The sequence below is a fragment of the Populus nigra genome, chromosome 11 (assembly GCF_951802175.1).
Source record: "Populus nigra chromosome 11, ddPopNigr1.1, whole genome shotgun sequence".
NCBI classification, from domain to species: Eukaryota; Viridiplantae; Streptophyta; class Magnoliopsida; order Malpighiales; family Salicaceae; genus Populus; species Populus nigra.
The window spans coordinates 4,606,234-4,632,285 of NC_084862.1; the positions used below are offsets into that span (position 1 = coordinate 4,606,234).

The 26,052-nt window shown below is 34.7% G+C and overlaps 3 protein-coding genes across 5 annotated transcripts; 1 reads left to right on the forward strand and 2 right to left on the reverse strand.

The window, feature by feature from the left end:
- The first annotated feature begins 1,655 nt into the window (after positions 1 to 1,655).
- Positions 1,656 to 4,906, forward strand: LOC133706282 (wax ester synthase/diacylglycerol acyltransferase 11-like). The gene is made up of 7 exons (XM_062131778.1): positions 1,656 to 1,966; positions 2,242 to 2,820; positions 2,969 to 3,035; positions 3,298 to 3,407; positions 3,621 to 3,830; positions 3,931 to 4,053; positions 4,499 to 4,906. The coding sequence occupies exons 1-7, from the start codon at positions 1,733 to 1,735 to the stop codon at positions 4,667 to 4,669; spliced, it is 1,494 nt and encodes a 497-aa protein (XP_061987762.1). The 5' UTR covers positions 1,656 to 1,732; the 3' UTR covers positions 4,670 to 4,906.
- A 3,187-nt stretch (positions 4,907 to 8,093) lies between these two features.
- Positions 8,094 to 11,748, reverse strand: LOC133706296 (molybdopterin synthase sulfur carrier subunit). Of its 2 annotated transcripts, none has more exons than XM_062131802.1 (2): positions 11,608 to 11,748; positions 8,094 to 8,519 (listed from the first exon to the last, which is right to left on the reverse strand). In XM_062131802.1, exon 2 carries the CDS (start codon positions 8,489 to 8,491, stop codon positions 8,186 to 8,188), a length of 306 nt encoding a protein of 101 aa, XP_061987786.1. In that variant the 5' UTR covers positions 8,492 to 8,519; positions 11,608 to 11,748; the 3' UTR covers positions 8,094 to 8,185. The 2 variants fall into 2 exon arrangements, with proteins under 2 accessions (XP_061987786.1, XP_061987787.1); XM_062131803.1 differs by having other exon boundaries at positions 8,094 to 8,536; positions 11,608 to 11,692.
- Positions 11,749 to 13,412: 1,664 nt separating this feature from the next.
- Positions 13,413 to 20,784, reverse strand: LOC133706295 (disease resistance protein RPV1-like). 2 transcript variants are annotated; one of them, XM_062131801.1, is made up of 8 exons: positions 20,627 to 20,784; positions 19,738 to 20,288; positions 17,644 to 18,736; positions 17,246 to 17,548; positions 15,663 to 17,141; positions 14,877 to 15,565; positions 14,586 to 14,691; positions 13,413 to 13,964 (listed from the first exon to the last, which is right to left on the reverse strand). In XM_062131801.1, exons 2-6 carry the CDS (start codon positions 20,214 to 20,216, stop codon positions 15,083 to 15,085), a joined length of 3,837 nt encoding a protein of 1,278 aa, XP_061987785.1. In that variant the 5' UTR covers positions 20,217 to 20,288; positions 20,627 to 20,784; the 3' UTR covers positions 13,413 to 13,964; positions 14,586 to 14,691; positions 14,877 to 15,082. The 2 variants fall into 2 exon arrangements, with proteins under 2 accessions (XP_061987785.1, XP_061987784.1); XM_062131800.1 differs by having other exon boundaries at positions 14,586 to 14,732.
- Positions 20,785 to 26,052: the final 5,268 nt, after the last annotated feature.

The window sequence follows — 26,052 nt, forward strand, 5'->3', positions numbered from 1 at the left end:
CTTTTATGATTCAGTTTTTTCAATTATTTTTCATTATTTTTCTTAATTTAATCAGTTTTTTAATTTTTTTCTCCTCTAATTAACTTTACTACAATTCGTTGCCACATCATCAATGAGTAATCTATATATACCTACCTGTGCGAAGCATTTATAATGAAAATACAAAAAATTGTTCGAAAATGAGAAGTCGTTTCAATCAATATCTTCATTAATTAGTTGTTCCTTGTACAATCCAAATTAAACTGTTCTTCCTTCCCAAAAAAACACATGATTAACGATAAACTTCCATCATTACAGATTATTTATGAGATTTTCTTTTTTTGTGAATTTTCTATGAAAACAGAAACACTTTTCTATCACAACGTGTGAAACACGCAGTTTGCTGTTCTAGAAGGAGGCAAAGCCATGAAGTGTTGCTACCAAAACAATAGAGCTTAAAGAAAAACAGGATACCCCCTATTCTCAAAGATCAACGAATGAGGATCCAAGCCATTAAACCGAAAACGAAGTCGTTTTGAAGGGTTGAATTGCATTTTGTGCACAATAAAACATTTTTATCAATTAGGTTATAGTCCTTCTAGTTTATAAAAATTAATCATTTAGTCTCAATAGTATTAAAAAATAATTATATTGTCTTTGACCAAATTACTTAATTTAGTTGTTTTTTTATTCAAAAATAGCTTTTTTTCCAATCAATTTTCCCATGTTAACTAATTACATTTCCTTTTTTTTTTCCAAAAGAGAAAACAAAATAAATTAAAGAAAGGACCAAGTTAATTAATTATAAGAGGATTTTAATATCGTGGGGATGAAATAATATTTTGTTGAACTACAAGGACTAATTAATTTTGTTGTGCAATAATGTGATTTAAAAGAAAAAGAATAATAAGCAGAGAATTGAAAAGAGACAGTAGAAGTTTTACAATGGTTCAACAATCTAAGGATAATAAACTCTCAATTTTTGTAAATGCCAGTTTTGATTCTTTTTTTTTTACGATGATTTTAAATTCTTTAATGTAAAATTGACATGCCATCGAATTTTTTAAAAAAATCTCCAAAACTCAAGCAATGCCATAGAATTCAATCTAGAGAGAATAAAAAGAAAATCTGAAAAAAAGAGGAACTTTCATGGACCAAATTTAAAGAACAAAAGTTTAAGGAGCAAAATGAATAGAAGTAAAAACAATTGGGGTACCAATGACAGAATTCTGTAACGTGAACAATGCTATGAATAATGATATTAAATATTATTAAATATTAATATCATGACACCGAAGCTTGTGGTCCAGTGGTCTGGGCAGGTTTCCCTTCCTCTGCATCGCGTTCAAGTAAAAATAAAAATAAAATCAATATCATGATTCATGAATATATACCTACTCTCTGCGAAGCATTTATAATGAAAACACGAAAACTTGGTTCGAAATTGAGATGCCGTTTCCATCATATCTTCATTAATTAGTTGTTTCTTCCTTCCCAAAAACTCACATGATTAACGATAAACTTCCATCTCAGATAATTAATGAGATTTTCTTTTTTTGTGAATTTTCTATGAAAACAGATCGATATACTTTTCTATCACAACGTGTGAAACACGCAGTTTGCTATTCTATAAGAAGGGGGCGTATCCATGAAGTGTTGCTACCAAAACATAGAGCTTGAAGAAAAACACGATAGTACCCTTGCACGCACTGACACACCTGCATTATTTGCCTCTATTCTCAAAGATTGACGAATGAGGACCCGAGCCATTAAACCAATTCAAACAGCAAAAAATGTTGAGAATGTTCTGAGTAGCACTGATGAAGAGCAGCAACCTTTGAGTCCAATGGCTCGAATGTTTCATGAACCCGACTCCAACGTGTACATCATTATCATAATCGGCTTTCAGGCCAAAATCAATCCAGAAGTTATGAGAGCAAATGTGGAGAATACTTTGCTTAAGCATCCTCGTTTCTCTAGTTTGCAGGCAAGTTCTGTTTTTTTTTTTTTTTTTTGATCCATAAGTCAATATCTTTGAAATATTATAAACAGTTACCATTGGTTTAGGGATAAGGAGCATGCACTAATCGTACGTGTTTTTTGTCACCTTTTTCTTTTGGAATTTAACTTCATCGTATTTCTCTATACTAATAATTAATGATTAATAATCACTCTTACAATTTCTTATGGTAACAAAGGATCAAACTTTAAGTTTTTTTTTTTTGTCTTTTCGTTAATGACCTCAACATTTATATGTAACAGGTTCCCGATGAGAAGAATGGGGGGCAGCTCAAATGGGTTAGAACAGAGGTTGACTTGGACAACCATGTCAAATTCCCTACAATTGACCCAAATATGGACTTTCCTGATATGTACGTAGAAGATTACGTCTCTAATTTGAGCAAAACTAAGATTAAGATGTCTATACCTATGTGGGATCTTCATCTCCTCAACATCAAAACATCTAATGCTGAATCCGTAGGCATTCTCCGAGTCCACCACTCCATTGGAGATGGGACGTCTCTCATGTCACTTTTCATGTCTTTTACCCGCAAAGCATCTGATCCTGAGGCGCTTCCAACATTTCCAATCTCAAAGAAACAGAAACCCTGCAGTTCTAGTGGAGGGCTTCTCCAACATTTCATCAAGCTATTTTCGGTGTTGCTGATATATTGGAATACTTTGGTTGATATCGTTATGTTTTTAATCACAATTTTCTTCTTGGACGATACAAAAACGCCTCTCAAAGGTCCATTAGGCGTTGGATCTACTCCACGGCGGATTGTTCATCGAACTGTGAGTTTGGAGGATGTTAAGCTAGTCAAGAATGCCATGAATGCTGTAAGCCATTTACTATATATCAAACTGTCCTCACTGTAGAAAATAAAACAAAGTGTTGATACACGTTTCGCATGCAAATTACCTAAATTTTGGTATTCCCAACATTAATCTCATGAACTCATTACATTTTTTATTTTTTTTTTGCCAGACAATCAATGATGTGATGGTGGGAGTCACACAAGCAGCTCTATCTCGCTATCTCAATAGAAAATATGGTAAGCAATTTCTGAATTTAAATTTAATGCCAATTTCACTTTGGTGAAAAATCGTAACTTATATCCTTCAAAAACAATAGATAGGCCTATAGCTATATATAAAACAATTTTATAAAATATGCTCTTAGCTGGACTATACGCTAAGTTGTCAGATAAATTAGATTTTAAACGACTACCTACAAATAAGGTAGGAAGAAAAATTAAATTAGTTATCTTAATTTGGAGCATCTTCAGCTTTGTATATTAATTCTATATTCAGCAGGTAAAAATAAGAAGGATGGTGGAGTGGCAGAAGGAAATAGCAATCTTCCTAAGAACATTCGTCTACGAGCAACTTCATTCGTGAATTTAAGGCCACATCTAGTAAATGAAGTGAGTACGGCAATTTCATGTTATCTGTTTCGCCTTGAGGGATTCTTTTTGCTCCCTTGGCGTCTTCTGTTAATCTACTTTGGCGTCTAAGAAAACTAAAAAAGAAAAGAAAATCCAGGAAATAAAGTGAGGACTACAAATATCATGTGAAGAAACGTCATGATCCTTTATTTCTGTGTATCTATTTTTTCTTTAATTTCTTTCTCTATATAGAGTGCAGCTGAGAAGACGGAAAGTAGCAGCAACGTGAGGTTGGGCAACCTGATCGGCTACGTTCTCTTCCCCTTCACCATTGCACTACGAGAGGATGCATTAGATTATGTTCGAAGTGCTAAGGCAACTGGAAAGAGGAAGAAAGCTTCTCTTGAAGCAATATACACATATTTCATGGCAAAAACATTTCTCAAATTATTTGGTACTAAGGTAAATCTTGTAGGAACATTCAATCATTTATTATTGATCATGTACAACGTCAATAGATGTCTGGGGGCTTGAAATAAAATAAATTCCATTGTTGTCGCAGTTGGCAAGCTTCCCAACTCAAACTACATTGTGGTTCTCGAACGTGGCTGGTCCCTCAGAAGAAATCACTTTGTATGGCCATCAAGTGGCCTACATTGCTCCAACTTGCTTTGGGCAACCTAATGTAAGTACTCGATATATTATGTCTACGAGTAAATTACCATTAATATTAGCGACAAACTTTTTTTTTTAAAAAAAAAACAAAACAAAAATATTGGTTTATTTTTATTTTATTTGGTATTAATAAAATATATGTATACATTACCAAATTGGATGGTCCTCGACCATTGTAAATCTTTTTCAGCAATCAAATCTAATGACTTTTTATTAAATCACCAGTTAATATATAGATAATGTTTTCCTTGACATCATATCAGCTAACAATCATTGACGTGTGTTCTAAATATTGAAATACACTGCATGCCATGCAAATCATCTCTAATTTGAAACAAAGAAGGTCTCAGAAATTGATGGTTAGGATTTGAAAATCTGAAGATTTCTCTTCATAATCTCTTAATCAAATTGTGTATGAATATTACTAGTGTTAACATATAAATATTTCTTTTCAGGCTTTAATGATTCATGTTGTGAGTTATGCCAATAAGATGAACATCATCTTATCAGTTGACGAAGGGATAGTTCCTGATCCTCATCAACTCTGCGATGATCTTGAAGAATCTCTTAAGCTGATCAAAGACGCTGTCATTTATAAAGGGCTGGTTGATTGTCGTGTTTACTAAATATTGCTGGGATTAATGATAATAAATTATGTCAAGAGATAGTTATTTCAATAAACTTAGAAGTGTGTGGTTGGAATTGTGCAAGCCTAGTCAACTAAGAATCCCTAAGTTGTGGGAGTTATGATCAAGATATTGTTCGTGTTTATATATTTCAGTTTGTTGTATTGATGGATATGCTTCCACTAAATTCACAAAGTGGTAGTTAGTTCCTACTTGAAATCCAAGTCTGTTTACTTATTTAAGTTGTAATTTTTCTCATCAGTTCTTAACTATGGAAAAAATTCAAATCATCTTATCCATCTAGCAAGCTTAAGTTTACAGTTTGAGGTATATCCAACATCTCACTAGGCCTAAGTAAAAAATCTCACCAAGAAGGAGTAGCTAGCTTTTGTCCTTGCAGTAGCAAGCATCCATGGCATAACTACCCTAAAACTAACGAATACAAACGGAATCTCTGATGATTTTTTTTATTAATATTTTGTGATGATATTTACCAATAAAATTTCTTTTATCGCTAACACCTTATGTCGGTATATATACAGAAGGAACCTCAAACGGAATATAAAAATTTTTAAAAAACAAAACAGTGTAATAACATTGAAATTTTAATTGACAATTTTACCGATAAAATTACACTCTTCGATAGTCAGCAGAGAAGCCAGCCATTCCACTCTTCGATGGTCAGCAGAGGTTATGTTATAAAATCTTAGTGATATTACTGGTGGAGTGGTTGTATGATAATGCTAATGTCGGCAAGGTAGAAGATCTCATGAACAGCTTTTCTGAAACATGAGATGTTTTTAAGATTTTGAACATGGGATTTGGCTAGAATTGAACTATTCAAACCTGAAAAAATAAAAATAAAAAAAAGTTTACAAATCAAGTCTTTTATCCCCTGACTACAACACATTTGCTCAGTTGCTTCCTTTTCTCTGCTCTTCCACAAACCCTATCTCCATATCCTGTTTTCTGCCTTTTGTGCCGTCAACAACAACGAGTTTTGGGAAGCCACAGCTCCCCTCTTCTCCGCGCTTTTGGTCTCCAAAATTAACGATAAAATTATTGGAATCTTTGGATGAATTGGTTTGATACTTATGCCATTGTTAGTTAGCATGATGAAGGCTTTAAGCCTAAAGGGGTGTGAAATACACTTTCCTGAGGAGATTAAAGATTTCACTAATGCAATGAAGGAAGTTGCACCAGCTATTTTAATGACAAACCCCCGGGTTAGGACAGATGAGGAAATTGTTGAAGCAACGCAGAAAAAGGGATCGGAAAAGGTCGCCTTCTCCTGGATGCAGGCGGTAAACTGGCTTGTGGCTCATCCTAATTCAAATATTGGAACATTTTTTGCATGTTCACATTCTCTGCGCATGCAATGTTAGTCAAGAAAGATGAAAATTTGATGCTTCTTGGTGAAATTGGATCTACCTATTAGAGTTTTAGGGTGCTGACTAATTGGAATATGTTGGTATCTATGGCTAGCTTATAACTTGCCTTCAAATGTTATGCTGCGTGGAATGACCATTTCATATACTCCTATGTTAAGAGTCTTGAAATTCAAGATTTTTAGGGATAAAGTTGAATAATTAATTAATTTTTTAATTTAAATAATACAATTGTTTTTTTTTTACCAACGTATCAAACCATTTAATATAAAAAATTCAAGTAGTTAGTAGTAGCGGGTGATGCATGATAAGTCAAAGTAGTAGCTGAGTCATAATGGTTGATACTTACACAAAGATCTCATTTAATGGACATGGGACTATCTAATGGTAAAATTCATAATTTTGTAAAGAGAAAGTACAATGATATTTTAGAAAGATAAACTTGAAAATACTAAGAATAAAAATATTGTAAATTTTAAGTTTGAAAGATTAATGGTGTATTTATAACTCACGAATCTTTTTTTAAAAAAGAAAAAACTAAAATATAATTTTATATTTTTGATATTTTAAGTTATATTTATTTAAAATAATATATGTTATTAGTATAAAATATCAAGATATTTATATAAATTTTTTTAAAAAAATTAAACTCAAGAACGTGACAAAGCCTCTAGAAGTGCATGCCTAGCACCTCCAAGAAATTAAACACCTTGATTAAGAGCGTGTTTGACAGTGTGGTTGCGGGTGCTTTACAAATAACTTTTCGTGCCAAAATGCATGCCAACGATGTTTTTTTATTTTTTAAAAATCATTTTTGACATCAGCACATCAAAACAATCCAAAACGTACAAACCATATTAAATTTTAACAAAAAAAAAAATTCAAATTTTTTAAAAACGCAACCGCAGCCGCGTTCCCAAACGGTGCCTAAATGTATCCATGTGTTATGCCTAATCCAATAACGGATGATTACGTGGCCCAGCATCCAAAATAATTGGATCTGCATAACACCGGTGCCCAATAAAATGGGGATGCTGGCGCGCCACCCCGCACAACCAATTAATTGAGAAGTTGCTGCCAGCACCACCAATTAATTAGTGGTTCTGGCGCGCCTAGTACCCCCAATTGATTGGGATGGTGCTGGCGTGTCAAGTACCCCCAATTACTTGGGGAGGGTGCTGGGTGTGAGTTCAACATCCAAAAATTAATTGTGTCTAAAAATTAATTTGAGTCTAGATGCTACTTGTGGATTCAAACTTGGGTATTTTTGCAAATGTTTTTTATAATTAATTCAGGCAATAACCTGAACATGTTTTTTGAAATGTTTTTTAGTCCATTTTTTTAAGGATATTTTTGCAACTATTATATTTTAGATCTATTAATAACCCCTCAAGTTTTTTTATGGTATTAATACACTAAGACTTGTAAAAACTCAATTGCTATAACAAGTTCGTTGAATTTTTTTCATATAAAAAGAGGAGATGAAATCTCGGGTATTAAACTGAAAAGCCTCTATGTATAGAGGTGTAGAGGTGTGCATTATATTTTAAAAAAATTCTAAATATGTAAAGGAAAACTTTAGAGAAATCCTACTTAGAAAAATTTTAAAGAGGATAAAGTAAGGTATAAAAAACTTCATATTTAAACTATTTTTTTAAGAGGTCAGGGGAAATTTATGGAGAAAAAACTCATACTTAAATTTTCTTTTAAGAAGGTGGTGGAAACATATTAAGGATAAGCTTACACTTAAAAAATATTTAAAAAAACTAAAGAGAATCCAATGAGGGTGACCCATAATAATGTTCATATTTAGAAAAAAAAATCTAAAAAGTTGAAAGGAACGAACCAAAGTTGACGCCTATATTTAAGAGTGAGAGGTGTGTGGGGAGGATTTTTCACATTAAGTCACTATTTGAATTAACAACTCTAAACTACATGAACATTCTATACATGCTTCTCGAATCAGTTTGACTATCATAGTTGTCCATAATTATTTTTGTGAAAATATTGTTTTTAAAGATTCAAATGTTTAATACTTGTTTAGATAAAGGAGAACCGTCTATTAATGTGAGGCTAGTAGTCATTTTCCTGGGTTTGCTTATACATTCGAGAAATTTGTACGAAATATTTAGCCACCACTGATGGGAGGTATGATTGCCAACTCATCCTTTTCTTTGACGATTGCTGCCTCGGTTGTGTATTCCTCGTTTAGAGCTAGAACTATACAACCACGGATCTCTTCCAAGCTAGGAAACCTAGCAATAAGCTTATTCAAACAATCGCTGGTGGTACTACCAGATGACACCTCTAATTGCATATCAGCCAAGCCAGTTATATCCCGAGCTCTGGCAAAGAATAAGACCTTTATACTAACAGATGAACCTTGACTTCCCACTGGTTCCCCATCTGTATTTTCAGCCTTGATTTCTATCATGTCCACAGCAGATGAGCACAATGGATTACTGCATATGAAACATGTCTTCACAACAATGAGATTGCAATTTCAATTTCTGAACTGATAGGCACTCAAGTTCATTCACAACAGGTAATGGAAAACATTAAGAAAACTGAACAGAACATATTACTTGCACTAAACTACATTCAGCTAAAATCACCGTAATTGCACGCATGCTCAAGAAATGTTCACACAAAATAAAAAGTTGTAGTATCAGTTGACTTAAATGGTATACAATAACTTTACTTGCTGTACAACCTAAAAAAATTCAATCCAAATTGGATAGTGTCAGAATCCAAATCCATTACTGGGTTTTAACAGAAATTAGGGATTGCACACTGTTAACCTTACGAACAGCCTCTCTATTTCACTTGTAGTATTAACAGGCATTATATCACACAGGGGTTACATGATCTCCATCACCATACTGCCATCCCATGAAAGGATATTTTAGCTATCTAAATTTGTCATCCCACATGACTAAATAAGTATTGCTATTGTTTACTTCTTTTCACTGGGTCAAATTCATTTATAATGGAAGTTTTTCCCCTCAATTTTTTAGTATCTCAAATGCCAAATTCAAACTGCTAAATATACCCACTGAAGTATGGATTATGATCACCAGTATAGGTTACATTCTTGAGACTGGATCACCTTAAACTTCTATTAGCATGTCCTGATTTCAAATCCAATACTGAACCTCACTAAAAGATTCACGACAAACAAATAATATAATGCTAAGATTCTGGAGTCATTTCCATGCAACATTTGAAGTAAATCTGGGAATTTAAGGAGTGGGGAACACCTGGATCAGAAAAGAACTCATGCAAACTCATTGAGAAGAACTCAATTCCTATGTGTCTTATTGTGTGACTAAAATGGTTCTCACATATTTTCAGCCTCTATCATCTCAACCAGTTTGGCTGTTACTCATTCAAAATGGAACATCTCTTATATGGCGAGCTTGACATTCAACACTTAAAATGAACTACAATCTATAAGATGTTCGCACCTTGTGAAACTTTCCCAAATTTTGGAAAGGATTAATATTCTTATAAGGTTATGCGTCAGAAACATGCCTTTAGAATCATTGGCCACTTGCCTTCATTCCAGAGATTTTTATGCTTTAACTGCTTTTCTTAAGATCGAATATTCTGGCACTTCCAGGCATCTCCCCATGATCCATGTTAAATTTTACATCTCTGCTCATATTCTCAGCTTTAAAACCGAGATTCAATTTCTTGATATTGTGATTTCAAACTATTATCAACTTTCCAAGCAAGCAGATCTCATCAGCCACTACACAAGGAGCAAACTTAGCTAAATCCAAGCACTGGGTCTCAAACTGACTAAATCCTCTGCAACAAAAGAGATTTGAGTTGCAATCTAGTCATACCCAGTCCTTTCACTCCTAATCAATACAGAATTTCAAGAGATCTCCCTTTCAAGGAAGCTGCAAATTAGCTGTCAGGTCATGTGACAGAAAACACACAAAATACAGAAGCCCAATCATCCATGTGAAATATTCATCTTCATCAGATCTTTTTGGCAGTAACCAAGCCCAACATCCATTTACTGTCAGCTCATTGGTAAAGCGAGAGCTTGAATCCTGATTTCTGAGAGCTCCCCAATAAGCACCACCCAATGAAGGAGAGATCAAGCTTGAAAGAAAAGTAACCACTCTAGCATCTAGTAATGCTGTCAATTCCGCTTTCTTCTGCTTCCTTCTGGTCCTCATCTTCAACTGATGGTCAACTTCGAGTATTATGTATAATAGAAGAGTTTGCTCTTAAGTAAAATTCCTAACATCAAGTGCTTTCTCCAACCTAATGATCCACGTGATTAGCTCACCTTGAAAGCTGTCAGGCTTAGTCTCAAGGACTTCTCAAAGGTGCTGCTGCCATTCCTATTTCAGCATCAACCACCAGGTGAGAATAAAATAAGCAAACTCAGGAAACCTGGTGTTACTATTTGGGCAGTCTTATTCCTGTATAACCATTCCACAAACTCCACTCCCTTTTGAGGTAGCAGGCTTTCTAACTGATAATCTGATCCCTGCATCAAGAAGTGCGTAATGGTGGTACCTCCAGCTTTGTCACCTGCTTAGATTTTCCACCAGCATTGGCACACAGCTCTATCTCTATTAACCAGACTCTCAACAACCCCATCAATAACCTTAGGAACAGAATTGGATTCCATAGAGGCAGCCTTAGAAGGTGGCATCTTTCTCCCATAACCAAAAGCACAAATGAATCTTCATTTTCCCAATATCATCTCAGTGCAAATTCATGTTACACTCAACCTACAATACCAATCCAAGACAACTCACAACTCCAACTAGTACGTTGACTTATCATAGATTTCCTCATCCAAGATGCACTTAACCAATAAATCAATCTATTCTATTTCCTCTTTTCCTAGGAAAAAAGATGACAACAAGCAACTGTAAAGTTTAGGACTTTCGCTCTCTACACTTTTGAAATTGTATCAGATTATACATACACTCTGATTGTCCTCCCATAAAATGATAGGAAATTGAATGATGGAACCAAAACCTAAGCTCTGATAACAAAAATGTCGTCTATTAAATTCAGTACCTTGCGTAACTTCAATTCAAGGACGGAATACCTCCTCAATCCAGACACTCCATTCATTTTACAATAAATTGTAACAAAATATCTATACCCATTTGCCAGCCATTCGACAATGAATTCAAGAACGTAATGTTCAGAATTTTAATGCCACAAAAACTGTGCAGGTCACCAATGTCTTCACAATTGCATGGTCACAATCCACCAAGATTCTAAACTATGTTTAGTAAGCAGCACATGAGGTTTGCAATTCAAGTGAATGGTTGGTTATTGGAAAATCAAAAGCAACAATACTATGCAGAATATCCAAATAAATAGAGTTCAATAGAAAATAACACTCAAATTAACAAGAGCCAAGAACGCAAGGATCCAAGAACACACAGAACAGAAGAATGGTTACGAGTCAAAAACAAGGAGAGATTATCAGAGTCAAAATTCTCAACAGCACAAGATTCCAAAATGGAAAGCTTTTTGTATTAATTTAACTTGAGAGGGGAGAGTAACCTGCTATCACCAAACTTCACCAAAGCAGAGAAGGCAGAGAGAGAGAGACTAGGAATCGATGTAGCGTTAGCAGACCAAATTTAGGACTAGACATGCCTTTATGACCCAATTAAGGCTTCCTTCTTTGGGCCTGTTTTCATTGAATACTATCCCTCTTTTGCCTGGCCCATGCTATAAAAAAAAAAAAAAAAATTTTTGAGTGTTCATTTTTTGTTCAATTTGATTTTTATTAAAAAAATAATCAAACTGATTTAAAAAAACCAAAACCAAACTTATCGGTTTTGGTTTGGCTTGGTTTTTTCGGTTTGGCTCAGTTTTTTCAATTTGGCTTGGTTTTTTGGTTTGACTCGGTTTTTTCTCGGTTTGGCTTGTTTTTTCGGTTTGGGTTCAGTTTGGTTCGTTTTAGTTTTTTTGGTTTCAGGCTTATAAAATCGAACCCGAACCAAACCGATCAGTTTTTTTAAAATCCTAATCGGTTTAATTAGTTTTTTTTCATATAGTTTGATTTTTTTATTATTTATTTTTTAATTTTCTCAATTTAATTAATTTTTTTATTTTTTTCTAAAAAAAAATTTCCATCTTGAAAACTACAGAAAACTGGATGACGTAGTTTACGTGCAAGCACAGGTCTTACATGTGCAGAGCACACGATTTTTCCCAAGTTACAACGTAGATCAAGTTAGAGGTGATTCAAGCAGAAGAGAAAGAACTATTCATGTCTCGTGTTCAGCAATTATCCTAGGACAAACACTTGAATATCTCTGAGAGTTACTTTTCACTTAATGACCTGCGAGTTCCATCCCGAGATATTGCTGCGAGTTCCACGATCCATCTTCCGTTTAATTTCTGACTCCTCAATCCTCTCAGAAGCGCTCGTGTGATTTCTTCATCTCTTTCAAGTTCATCATTTATGAAGGTTTTTTTATTTGTTTAAACATCAAAATCAGGTAAGTCTTTTGGGCTCTTTTCTTTTGTCACAACACTTTGTTCTTCGCTAATTTACTGTTTGAAAACATGATTCTACTGCAGTCCTCTGTGCTGGCTAGAAAATTCTATAATTTTTAAGTTGATAAATATAAGAGAACAAAATAATGTATAAGAAAAACAATAGAAAGAACTAGTGTGAAGCAATGAGTTTGAATGGCTTAAATTTCCTTGGCTTGGAATTTTCTGGATTTTGTTGCCTGGGATTTAATTGCTTGGCTTGGATTTGAATTGCATGGGATTTTCTACTAGTTGCTTGAATTGGATGACCTAAAGTGAAGGTGTTAAGGTTGGATTTGAATTGCATGGGATTTATTAAAAATTATTTTTTTATATTTTTAAATCGTTTTAAGGTGCTGATCTTATAAATAATTTTTTTTAAAAAAATTATTTTGATGTAATTCTAATAAAAAACATTTTAAATCGCAATCGCTACCACAACCCAAACAAACCTAACAGGACAACTCAAAGTCTCAAGTTCAACCTACACCTCATAATTTATATTTTCATAAACCTAGACCTTATAATTTATATTTTAATGTAGATTCTATAGGATAGCTAGGATTAACTTAAGTCTTTTACAAATTAATTAGAATTGGTTCGAGTTGATTTAATATAATATTATTTTGATATTAAAAAAATATTATCTAATATATCACCATCTTAATATTTATAAAAATAAATAAAAATATTGCTCTATATTATTAAATTTTAATTTTAGAATTATTTTTTTTCTAAAAATTAAATTAAAAAAATATGTTATTAGCGCCTTTATATATATTTTTTTCAACTTAAGAAAAAAAAAACATCTGCCCCACAGATCTAGCAATCCACTACATCTCCTTAACAACTAGACAAATTTTCTTTTGTTTCTACTATTATACAATTCAGATTTGGCAACTTCACATTAGGCTTAGTTTCTTGGCGCTAGTTAACTTATATAGTATAAATTTAGCCCTTTATTTTGTATAAATATAGCCTAACAAAGTTTATTTTCAAGCAATAAATGATTTTTACACATTGTAAATGATCTGACGTCCTTGAATCTGAACTAGAAGAAGCATTTAGAGATGGCTGAACTGCTGCCATATTCTGATCACTGCCTTCATTATTCTGATCTTATTCATCTTCTAAAAACGTTGCTGCTGCTATCCTTCATTGCTCCATTTCGATAGTTGCTCTCCATCTAACTGAACATCTCTTGACGTCGCCACCTTTTTAGTGATAGGATTGTAAACCTTGAAACCACAAGAAGTCCCTCCACGCCCTAGCAGAACGCATTTCTGACTTTGATTTTCAAGCTTAGTCCTCGTCTCTTCTTGTATTTTGACATAAGCAGCACTGCCAAAAATTCTCAAGTGATACGCCTTCCACTGTAAAAAAAAAAATGATTGGTGGGTTATTTTATCAACACTGTTTGAAGGGATCCTCCACCATATGCAAAACTGAATTGGAAACTCTTCTGCCTTTGTCACTAGTTATGTTGGAGGTGATAGTCATGAGGTGTAGAGAATTTCTGATGCAGCATGTAAGATAAGAAACTAGGACTTCTCGAACTCTGAAATTATAGTCCTTAACTATAGAAAAAACTCTGTTTTGAAAAGTTCTCAATATCAATCATCTGAAAACTGTTTTGAAAATAACTTACAAACCGTTCAAATAGGTGCTAAGAAACCGAAAATAACTAGTAAAATAAAGAACTCGCTCTTGATTTTATGAGGCAGAACAAGAGTGAAAGAGAGGAAGGAAAGCATTTTAGAAGTCAGGGAACAACTTAAAATTATGAAGAGAAACAAACTAGGAAGAGGAAAGAACCAAAATGACCAGCAAAGCATATATATATATGCATTGCAAGTCAGAATTCCGGTTTGCAAAATCTCACATGGGAAACAGAGTTGGGGGCAGAAAACGTATGTACGTAGAGACAGAATCTGAAGCCAGCTTCTGAAGAAAGAGATCAGCAGCTTAGTGCAAGTAGAGCAGCGTAAACTAACCTGAATCTTTGTTGAAACATGCAAGGCACGACAGGAGAGGCTTTTTGCTGGGATAAAGAGTGCTGATTTCCCATGTAATTCCCCAAAGCATTTATTTCAGTGCCTCCTAAATTGGTTCGAATCATTTAGGGTTGTTTCAGATAGATACTGCATCCAGAATTCCAATTTCCAAAGCTTTAAATGGATAAAAGATGCCAAGCCAGAAAGGATTTGTGGAGAGAAAATTTGAAGCTTTCTTCTGTAGAAAGAGATCATCAGCAACTTAGCCTACGTGGAGAAGTGTAAACTAACCTGAATCTTTGTTGAGCCAAGCAAGATGCGATCCAGATGAGGTTTTTTGCTGGGATAAAGAGTGATGATTTTCAATGTAATTCCTCAATGCATCTATATCAGTCTCATTTGATTGGTTTGAATCACTCAGAGTCATTTCGGCTTCTTCAGCATTAACCGCAGTCACAAAGGCAGGATGCTGACCTTAGGAATGTGGCATTAAGAAATCATGAATTATCATCTTCTGCAGATAGCAGACAGACCCCGCACTTGATCACATTGCAACTCTTTAAAGGATTGTTGTTCCTATCTTCCGAGTAGAATTCAATTACTACCTCACTGCATTTTCCAAACAAATAACATTCTGTAAATTCCAAACATGGATCATACCCTAAGAACAACATATCGTTTGAGACTTCTCGAACATGCTCCCCGTCAAACCAACCACCAAAATAGCTTTGAAGATGATGACTATCCCCATATTCGTTCTTGATATGATATATACAATTAACTTTGAAGCCATCAGAGCTTTTGAATAAGCATCCAAAGTCAACAACAGCACACAGAACAAAACCCAGGAACTGATTACTAGCACATTGTGACGGCAGCTTAATTGTTAATGAAAATCCCTGAGTTTGATTGACAAACCAGTCTGGAACATTTCTTCCTGGGAAGCAAGCACTAGATGTCCCGGGCAGTACAAATGGCATCTGTTTCATTAAAATCATGACTCAATTTTAACATGACAGATAAACATTAAAAATTAGAAGGTAAGCGGGAGAGAAAAAGAAGGGAAGGCAGAAATACCTGTGCATACAATCTTTTGGCGTAAACCTTAATTTTCGTCAAGGAATATTCAATGATTTCGTTGCATTGGCATACAGTTTTGTCATGGAAGCCAAAGCAGTTAGTGAATAGGAAATCAAAAATATTTCCCTCAACCTCAGTTGAATATCTGCTGCCTTGTACTCCGCTCACCGATGAACAATTGTGTGCATCTAGAATCATTAGTCTTGGTGGAAGGGTAGGAATATGCACAAGTCTAAAGCAATTCCTTAAAATAAGGGATTCCAGCTTAAGGAGTTTTGAGAGTATCGGTAGCGTAATAAAACTGTTTCCACTGAGATCTAGTACTTCTAGTGAGGATAAGCAGGAAAGACTCCCAGGCAAGCAAAGTAAGTTGCAATCGTTTAGATGTAGCTGACGCAGGCGATATAATTTCACCTCTCTCACATTGAAATTCAAAAGACTCTGAACCTCAGGGAGTAAGTTGCATTCAAGATTTCTGCAGTTTTTCATTTCCAAGCGAGAAACAGATGCTAGACCTTCGATTGTCCAGGGTAATGCTCTTATGGCTGTTCCATCTAAACAAAGGTAAGTCAAACGTCCAAATTTATTCACAGAAGGGAAAGTCTGGAATTGGGAGCATCCAAAGAGGTTGAGTTTTTTCAGTGATTCCAAGTTAAAAATACTACCAGGTAGAATCTCAAATCTTGTACAGTTTTGCAGACTCAATTCAACAAGGTTGGACAAATGCTCAACTGATGAAGGAATCTCTCGTATTGCTGTCCCATCCAAATTCAACTCCTTAATACTCACTGGAAGCTCTGGAAACTCCGTGATGATTGAGCACCCAGAGAGACTGAGTTTTTCAAGAGATGCCAACCTAGAAAAAGTACATGGAAGATTCTTGAGCCTTTTGCAACCCATTAGATCCAAAGAAAAGAGTCTTGAAAGGCGATCGATTGAAGACGGAACTTCTTCTATTGCAGTTCCACTCAAGTAAATATATCTGACTTTCTCTGGAAAAGCTGGAAACATGGTGATATTTGAGCAGCCTGACAGATCAGCAATTTCAAGAGACTTCAACGAACAAACATCATCCGGAAGATTCCCAAGTTGCTTACAATCCCTTAAATTCAATGCAACAAGTCTACCAAGATGCTCAATTGATCGGGGAAGTTCTGGAACTGAAGTCTCATTTAAATTTAAGTACTGCACATTCTCCGCGATCTCTGGATAATTCTTAAGATTTAAGCAGCCTGAGAGGTTAAGAGTCTTGAGTGATTTCAAATTAATACTACTTGGCAGGCTTATAAGGCTTGTACAGGATCTCAGATTGAAATCGGAGAGTTTGTCTAGATATCGGATAGATTGAGGAACTTCTGTCAAACTTGTACAGGATTGAAGATTCAAACTCTCGAGATTTGCAGCCTGTGAGAGGTCTGGGATTTCTGTTAGATGCTTACAATTGCTGAGGTTGACCTCTTTTAGATTCACTAGATTCTGACAGAAATGATCGTCGAACATATTAGTATCTATATCTCTAATAATTACTTTTACGTGAAAGAAATAAATGTATGCTCGTACATTTGTAGTTGTCGAAATACCTGGTTTCCTTGCCAAAGTTGTTCAACCTTGCTTGAAGATATATTAATTTCAACAAGGTTCTGTGGAATAAAATTGAACGGCAAAGATCTCAAAGGGTATCCATCCCAGTGGAGATACCTCAACTCATTGGAAATAGAATCCAGGCCATGAGGAAGGAGCACTTTACTATTATTTCCGAATCCTGAATTATAAACTTTGAGCAATTTAAGATTATACATCCTCGCAAACGCTCTGGAACTCACCTTCATTACCTTTTCAGAACTATCCAAGTCTACGAATATCCCTTCAACGTTTTTAGTTCCCTGAAACATCACAGCAAAGGAAAATCATGAACAGTGAGATAAATTAAAGAAATGCATAAAAGGAGAGGGGAGAAACTTATGCATGAAACTCTCACCAGATTTCTGGTCAACACTTCATACACATCATCAAAATGCCACAATCTACTGCGTTTTCCTGGGTCCTTGACTGATTCCATGCTGACAATTTCATGGGCCATATGCTGCAACAAATCATGCATCCCTATCTTGTTTCCAGAAATAGTAACGAGACACTTATCGACAAGAACACTAATTCCTATATCAGCTGAGAAGCCACAGCCATCTAGTATTCTCTTTATAAAATCAATGTTCTGCCCTTTAAAAAAACATGCAATATCGAGAAATATACTCTTCTCTTCTCTATCAAGTGCATCAAAACTTATTCTCAACACACCATGAACTTCTTTCTGAGGAAGTTTTTCAACCTTGTTCAATGCACTTCCCCATTCTTTTCTCGTTCTGCCAAATAGAAAGGAACCTAAGACTTTAAGAGCTAATGGATTACCTTTAGCGTAATTTATTGCCCTCACAGACAGCTCCATATAATTGTATGGGGGCTGATTATCCTTAAATGCATGCAAACTAAAGAGATGAAGAGCTTCCTGGTAATTCAGTCCCCCAACCTCAAATATTTTGTCTGAATATTTCTTAAGTACCTGTTTATCTCTAGATGTTAGGATAATTCTACTTCCTGGACCAAAAAAATCACATCCTCCAAGTAACATTTCAATTTGGTCTACATTATTCACATCATCAAAAACAATCAGAACCTTTTTACGGCAGATCCTGTCTTTAATGAAAGGGTGTCCAATACGTGGAGTGCGAATATGTAGATTTTCTTCCTCTGTTATTTTAGAGAAAAGGTCATCTCGCATACGAAATAATCCTCCATTCTTTTCTAATTCCTCCCTCACATTTGCAAGAAAATAGTGACCTTCATATTCCCTTGCGATCTTGTTGAAAATCTCTCCAGCAATGGTTGTCTTACCAATACCACCCATGCCCCATATTCCTACAACACAAACCTCTGGTAACTGTGTGCATAATAAGGCTTCGATTTGCTTCATGCGTGAATCCATTCCGACCAGGCCCTTCAAATCACTTGAGGATGCATAATTCAATTTCTTCAAAATATGATGCACAATTTGATCCACGAGTCTCGAATCAGGCCTGCCAACATGAAGGACGAACAGATATATCAAATAGTCCCCAAAGTAACACAATCTTTTCTTGAGGTTGGAACTTTTGTGACGGATTCCAATTGCCATACATTATCGCACTACATACATGTGAAATCTAATCCCAATCACTTGCAAGAAATTCTTTTTATAAATTTACAGATGCATGGAAAAACTATACTTTAAACTGCTCATTTGGTAACATTTAGAAGTCACATAACATATTATAAATCTCAAAACATATGCTTCTGAATCCAAAAATATGATTATCAACTTCAAGATATACCATTGTAATTTCCGATGGGAAAATAGAGGTAACCCTGAGTGATACAAACTCCTTGAACTTGGAAAAAAATAGTTAAAAAGATCACATACTAAACACACGACTTCTAACCAATTGAATAAATTGTCTGAAATACATTTAAGAGAAAGCTCCTGTTCAAGAGCTCAATTGGCCTGGCAACTTAATTAAGACCCTCATTTGAAAAGTATTACAGGATTGAATTGGAAGTGAAGTCGTCAAATCGAAGACACCATGATCTTCACATGAAAGCACAACAGTGCTCAACTAGGTGGTGGCCTAGTGGTAAGAGTTTGGGATTAAAAGGTTTGCTCCCTCCGTGGTTTCAGGTTCAAGTCTTGTGGTTGCTCATATGATGGTCACTGAAGGCTTACATGGTCGTTAACTTCAGGGCTCGTGGGATTAGCCAAAGTGTGCGTAAGCTGGCCTGGACATCTACGTTAAACTAAAAAACTAAAAAAAAAAATGAATTCTGACTACATTTGGGTACTCAGAATTGGAAATTGATTCCAGAACTTGGACCAACAACTATATTTTTCCTTTTCCTGCAATATCCACTCTTTGAGAGTATAATCATTACTCTGTCACTCATCAGCAACAAGTTGCAAGAGGGTTAGGATGCCATTACATAAATTTAAATGTCCCCAAGAAACAGTTGAAAAGTAGAGGCAAAAGAAAAGAGAATGGCTCACCTAATGACTTGTGAATCCCATCCGGATATATTGGCAGCACTTGTTAAGTCAGATCTCCACCTTGGAACCTTGTCCATCTTCTGCTTAAAATTTCTTTCAAGCTCAGCAAACGCATTCCCAAAACTCCCTGTCTGTTCATCAACATCAGACGGGTCCACATGATAGAAAACTGGTAAAACAATCTGCCCATATGCCTTCTTGCATTCAAGTATCTTCACTAGTTCATCCACACACCATGGAGAAGATGCATAGTTTCTTGAGAATATTATCACTGAAATTCTCGATTCTTCAATTGTTCTCAAAAGTGCACCCGTAATTTCTTCTCCTCTTTCAAGCCCATCGTCAATGAAAGTCTTGATTTTCTTACGACACAAATCATCATAGAGATGGCTGGTAAAATTATTGCGCGTATCCTTCCCTCTAAAACTAAGGAACACATCATACTTCCTTTTATGAGCAACAGCAGATGAAGATGCCATATCAAACAGTTACAAGATCGTGTCTTCCTCAATCACTACGAATCGAAATCAATAAGTGCTCTCCTTTTTCTCCTAAAGACATACAAAGAGCACCCACTTCAACAGCTGAACATTCATTAAGAGAAATTGAAGTCTAAGAGTACAAGAACCCACATAACATATATTTGTCAGAAAATTCCTCAAACTCTTAACGATGGATATATACTAGCTTAATTTGATATGATCTATCTTAATTTGATCACTCGTCACTTTCTACCAATGCTAGCTTGTTATTACTTTCATTGCAAGAACAGTCACTAGCTGAGCAAAAAGAATTACAGATGGAAGAATTAATACGTTCATGAAACAAACTTATCAAACTCGTATATATAATCTTAAATAAAGAAGACGCACGAACCAGAAAGACTTACCAATAGATCATAAGAACAGTTGACTTGTGTTTTGCATCAGCAAACAAGACGAAGAAGAAAAAATGTTGGCCAATGGTATGAATCTGTTAAATTTAAATAAGCAATAATTACAATATTCCCTTTCCTGAGTTAATGGACAGCGATTAGCCTCTCTTAAATACCTGGATGCTTATATATATATATCAATGGAGGTTGGTGGAGAACTCCAATTTCTTCAGCCTTGATATAATTGGAAGGACCATAAATTTTTTTCAAATTTGCAAAGTCAACTCTGCCTTGCATCAGCTAAAAGTCAACACGTTAAAAGGGGTTTAATATAATACTTTTTTTAAAAAATAAAAATCGGGGGCTTTGTTAATCTTGATTAATAAATAACTAGCTCTCATTAATCTGGGGTTGTGATCGGCACACTCTTTGACTTGCACCACAAGAAAACCATCACTGTATTTTTTTGCCTTTTGGATTCAACTCATAGGCAATGACTGTCTTTTACAAATTTAACAATTGTCACATTCGAATGTTCAATCCCATTCATTACAAAAAAAAAAAAAACCTAACCCAAGGGATCTTAGCTATACTCAATTGTATCTTAGCCTAACTGAGTTTCGAGGAGCTTAACTGAACCTGGCTAAGGGAATAAAGAGAAAGGAACGAGAGCTCAGATCTTACCCAATTATGGGGCCTAATTGTTTATATATATATATACACACCATTTATTTTTAGTAACTTTTATCAAAAAACCGTTTTAATCTAAAAACTTAAGTTATTAGGTGATGTTTTAAGATATGATTTATTTTATTTTCTAACTCACTCCTTCAAATAAAAGCCATTTGGCCTTGAAAATTATACATGCTCATGTTACCTTGTGCTTGATTTTTATCAAATAAATAAGAGTTGTGAGATTCAAATTTATGACCACTTGATCATCAAGACTCTGATACCATGTTAAAGAATCATCTCAACATAAAAATTTAAGATATCAAATGAGATTCCAAGAAATGATTTATTTTATTCTCTAACAACCTTCTCAAATTTCTGCAATAGCGGATCTAAAGAGTTTTATTATAATTGAATCTATCTTATAAAATAATGATCTGAGTTCTCTTAAATTTTTAACCTAGTTCAAACTCAATTTTTCTAACCTATTAAATTTTTTTGTATGAATAATGTTGTAAGAGAATAATATAAATTATATCTTGAGATTTCACTTAATAGCTTAAACTATTGGATTTAGATGGTTCTTTGACACGGTATTAGAGTTTTGATGACCATGCGGTTACAAGTTCGAATCTAACCACCTCTATTTATTTGATAAAAATTAAATATAGTCCACACAACCTTTTGGAATTGAGGATATTGCATCGCTAGTATAGTCCGATTCACAACCTTTTGGAATTCATGATTTTCAGTATTGCCACATTATTCGAGCCTCAATTATCAAGAAGCTAGTGTTGTATACTTTAACCGGTGTAATTTAATTGATTAGATTCTAAATTTATTTTTTAAAAGTTATTAATTCAAGTTTTATAAATTTTGGGGCTACTAAGAACTTATATAGTTGTTAATTTTATAAACTGATTTAGATATCAACAATTTTAAAAAAATAAAAAACTAGTACTGTAACATCATCTCACAGTATGAAAGCAATGCAAGGCGGAAGGTTTTTATCTTCTTTTTTGGCTTCCACTCTCTCCTTGTGGGATGGAATCCTTTTTGTAAACAGATTTGCAGAAGCTGATTATATCCATATTAATTTTCTTGTTGAGGCCAAATTAGCAAAGTCAACTCTGATTTGCATCGGCTAAAAGTCAACACGTTATAAAAGGGGTTTAATATAATACTTCTTTTTTAAAAGAAGAAGAAGAAGAAGAAGTTTGGCTGGATGGGCAAGGGAAGATTCTTTGGGGGCTTTGTTAATCTTGATTAATAAATAACTATGTCTCATTAATCTGTCGCTGTGATAGGCACATTCTGTTTAATATAATTAAATCTCATCAAGGACTATTTCGAAATTGGATCAAATTCAATCAAGGTTTGTTGTTCTATTTAATATAATTAAAAAAGGGAGAAAATTATAATTGACTTTCTTGTATTATCTCATTGAAAATTATTGTTGGCTTTCTAGCATATAACGCAATAATGCTTTGTAGGTTGATATAAAGGTCCAAAACAAAGCTGCTTTTAGGATGATCCAATAAAGTTCTATAAGTAAATTACAAGAATAAGTTGGATGGGAATTATATAAGTGGTTGGATGTGGTAAAATTTTGCAAACATGTTTTTTATTTGAAAAGGGGAGGAAGTGTTACTTCTCACTAATTTCAAGCATTTACCATAAACACCAATAATGAATAACAAAACATAGAAATGATGCTTTTCTTTGTTTTGAAATAATAAGAATGTTATTTTTTTTTTTTGTAACTCAGGGTGTTCAAGTCAGTTTACGCGTACCAAAACTAATTCCCGGATCCATTGAATACCATGCAAGTCTAGTAGACAGGTAAAATACTACGGGGGTGATAGGCATGCATGCTGAGACTCGAACCCAGGAGGCTATTCAAGGAAACCTTGCCAAGCCCATTGAGTCATAAGGATGTTATTCTTATTAATATCTAAGGTAATAACTTGTTACAAGTCTATTATTTATTTTTAATTTTTACTTTCAAATAAAAAAAATTACAAGTTTATTAGAATTTAATTTTAAGCAAATGTAAATATCAACGTCGTAAAATCAAATAAAGTATAAGAATAAATCTTTAAAAAATTATTTATTTTATCCACCATCACACATGAAAAAAACAAGTGTATAAGAAAATAACCTAATGGTAAGAAAAGAAATAAAAAGGCACTATAAAAGCAATAAAGAAAGAAGTAAATAAAAACAATAAAAGAGAAAGATAAATTGAATTGAATTAAAATTACATTTATAAAAATGATATTTATTCACAGTAGTTTTGGATATTGCACATTGTCATTGCAAAATACAAATGACACTTGAATCAAAATCAAAGACAGGACGACTGAACAACATGAACAATATAGAGAGAAACATATATCATATTCAAACAACGTTTTAAAAAAATAATTACAACAACCAAGTATTATTGTAAAATCAATACCGATGAGTTGACTTGAGATATGAGTAACCCAAGTTCTTGGCCAGATTTTACAAAAAAATAAAAAATAAAGTTGTAATTGACCCAATCAAACCAGAATCAAAGTGACCTGGCATATAACTCATTATTATAATTAACAATAATCTTCTTTGGTCTATGATAAAAGACTCCTTCTTCACCTTTTTCTATTGATTTAAAGCCCGATCCAGCCTAATAGATTAACTTTATTTGTAAACACAAATCAAGCAATAATCCGAACTCATTCCTTAATAAAAACAATTTCTACATACGATTGTTAAATTCTTGCAGTACACTGGACCTTGAAATTTTTTCTTTCTTTCTTTTTTTGGTGAGATAATTTGTTAAGCAAAGGATTGCATATCTTTTTTTTTGTTTTCTTTTTTCCTTTTTTTTGGTATAATAAAGAATGAAGGAAAAGACAACGTACCAAACTGATCAAGCTTGCAACATCAAACGAACACCTGCAGGAGGATCCTCCCAGATAACTTCATATCGAGTTCATCCCATTGTAGCAAGAAAACCAGCATATTGATTAGCCTCATACAATGCAAATGCATCTGTCATAAAGCATATACACTTTCACTTTTGATGCAGACCAAACGGAACTCACACGCGTTCTAACACACAAGGTTTTTTCAATCTGTAATTCCGCATAAAAACAAAGAAAGAAAGATATTTGAGTTAACTACTCAAAAGAGTTTTGGTTTTTTTTTTATTCTGTCTATCTCTCACAAAGTGCTTACAACCAAATAAATAGAGAAAACAGAATTCTTAGAGTCCTAAAACAGTTTCATTAAATCGGGAAACAGTCCAGAATTAATGAGGAAATAAAAGCTAAAAAACGGAAAGAAACGTCCCGAATTAATTGGGAGAGTAAAAGCTAAATAATGAAATGAGAGGAAACTCCAACTGTTACGTAAGAAAATTAAACGTGCTTGATTGTGCAACAATAGTCAGCCTTTTTGTTGTCTTGCTACCCGGTCCACATCATCCTCCCCAAGCTGAGAAGAATTCGACCACGAATTCGGGAGATCTTCCTCCTCTGATGATAAATCCCCGTGGAAAGGAAGCAAGTGTTTGACATTAAATACATCTGCTGTCCATAGATGACTGGGTAGCTTGAGGCGGTAAGCATTTGAATTAATTTTCTCAATAATCTCTACTAGACCAATCTTTCGTGCGGACAGTTTATTATACTCGCCTATAGAAAAGCGATCCTTCGTTAGCATAGCCCAAACAAAGTCCCCCACCTCAAAATTGACAAGACGCCGCTTGCGGTCCGCATCGTGTTTGAATTTGGCAATAGATTCCAACAAGTTTTGTCTGGTAAGGTTGTGAATGTCCTGCAGTTGGGTGACAAAATCCTCTGCCTTGTGATTAACTTTAGTGTTGTTCGGGAGATTAGCCAAGTCAAGTGGACATCGTGGGAGAAACCCATACACGATTTCGAAGGGGCTGAGCTTGGTGCTACGATTGACTGCATGGTTATGAGTAAACTCTGCTTAGCCAAGTTTCTTGTCCCAAGATTTTAACTGATCACCCACCAAACTACGAAGGAGATTACCCAACGACCGGTTCACCACCTCAGTTTGTCCATCGAACTGAGGATGATAAGCACTGCTGAAGTTTAGGTGAGTATTAACCATCTTCCAAAGACTCCGCCAGAAATGGCTCAGGAAACGAGTGTCCCTATCTGACACAATTGACTCTGGCAGCCCATGCAACCGATACACTTCTCGAAAGAATAATTCAGCCACATTAACAGCATCTGTCGTTTTCTTGCATGGTATAAAGTGAACTATTTTTGAAAACCTGTCTACTACTACGAAAATGGAGTCGCATCCCCGTTGTGTACGCGGGAGGCCTAGAACAAAATCCATGCTGATGTCGGTCCATGGTCGTACTGGAACAGAAAGTGGCATGTATAAACCGGCATTGGTAGCTCCTCCCTTGGCCACGTGACAGACCCTACAACGTTCAACAAAACGACCAATCTCCTTCCGCATGGATGGCCAGAAATAGGATGCAGCCACCAGTAAGTAAGTTCGGTCTCTTCCCACATGTCCTTCTCTGTGCAGTTCTTGTATGATTTTGGTTCGGAGACTACACTCAGGTATACATAGTTGGGTGCCTTTGAAGACGAATCCATCATGGAGGACAAAGTCACTCTGTTGGTTATTCTGAATGTTTTCTATTACAGCAGCAAAAAAAGGTCAGATGCATACAAATTTTGAAAAGAGTCGAAACCCAATACTTTGACTCGCATGTCAACCAGCATATTTTTTCGACG

Bases quoted from the DNA above. Each gene is read 5' to 3' on its own strand.
- LOC133706295 (XM_062131801.1), bottom strand. From the start codon at position 20,216: ATGGCATCTTCATCTGCTGTTGCTCATAAAAGGAAGTATGATGTGTTC. The intron at 17,142-17,245 runs GTATTTCGACAA...CATTTCTGTCAG, and splicing joins AACTTTGGCAAGGAAACCAG to AATCTAGTGAATCTAAAAGA. The intron at 15,566-15,662 runs GTATTTCTGCCT...TTAATGAAACAG, and splicing joins CCAAAAGATTGTATGCACAG to ATGCCATTTGTACTGCCCGG.
- LOC133706282 (XM_062131778.1), top strand. From the start codon at position 1,733: ATGAGGACCCGAGCCATTAAACCAATTCAAACAGCAAAAAATGTTGAG. The intron at 1,967-2,241 runs GCAAGTTCTGTT...TATATGTAACAG, and splicing joins CTCGTTTCTCTAGTTTGCAG to GTTCCCGATGAGAAGAATGG. The intron at 2,821-2,968 runs GTAAGCCATTTA...TTTTTTTGCCAG, and splicing joins TCAAGAATGCCATGAATGCT to ACAATCAATGATGTGATGGT.
- LOC133706296 (XM_062131802.1), bottom strand. From the start codon at position 8,491: ATGATAGAAATCAAGGCTGAAAATACAGATGGGGAACCAGTGGGAAGT.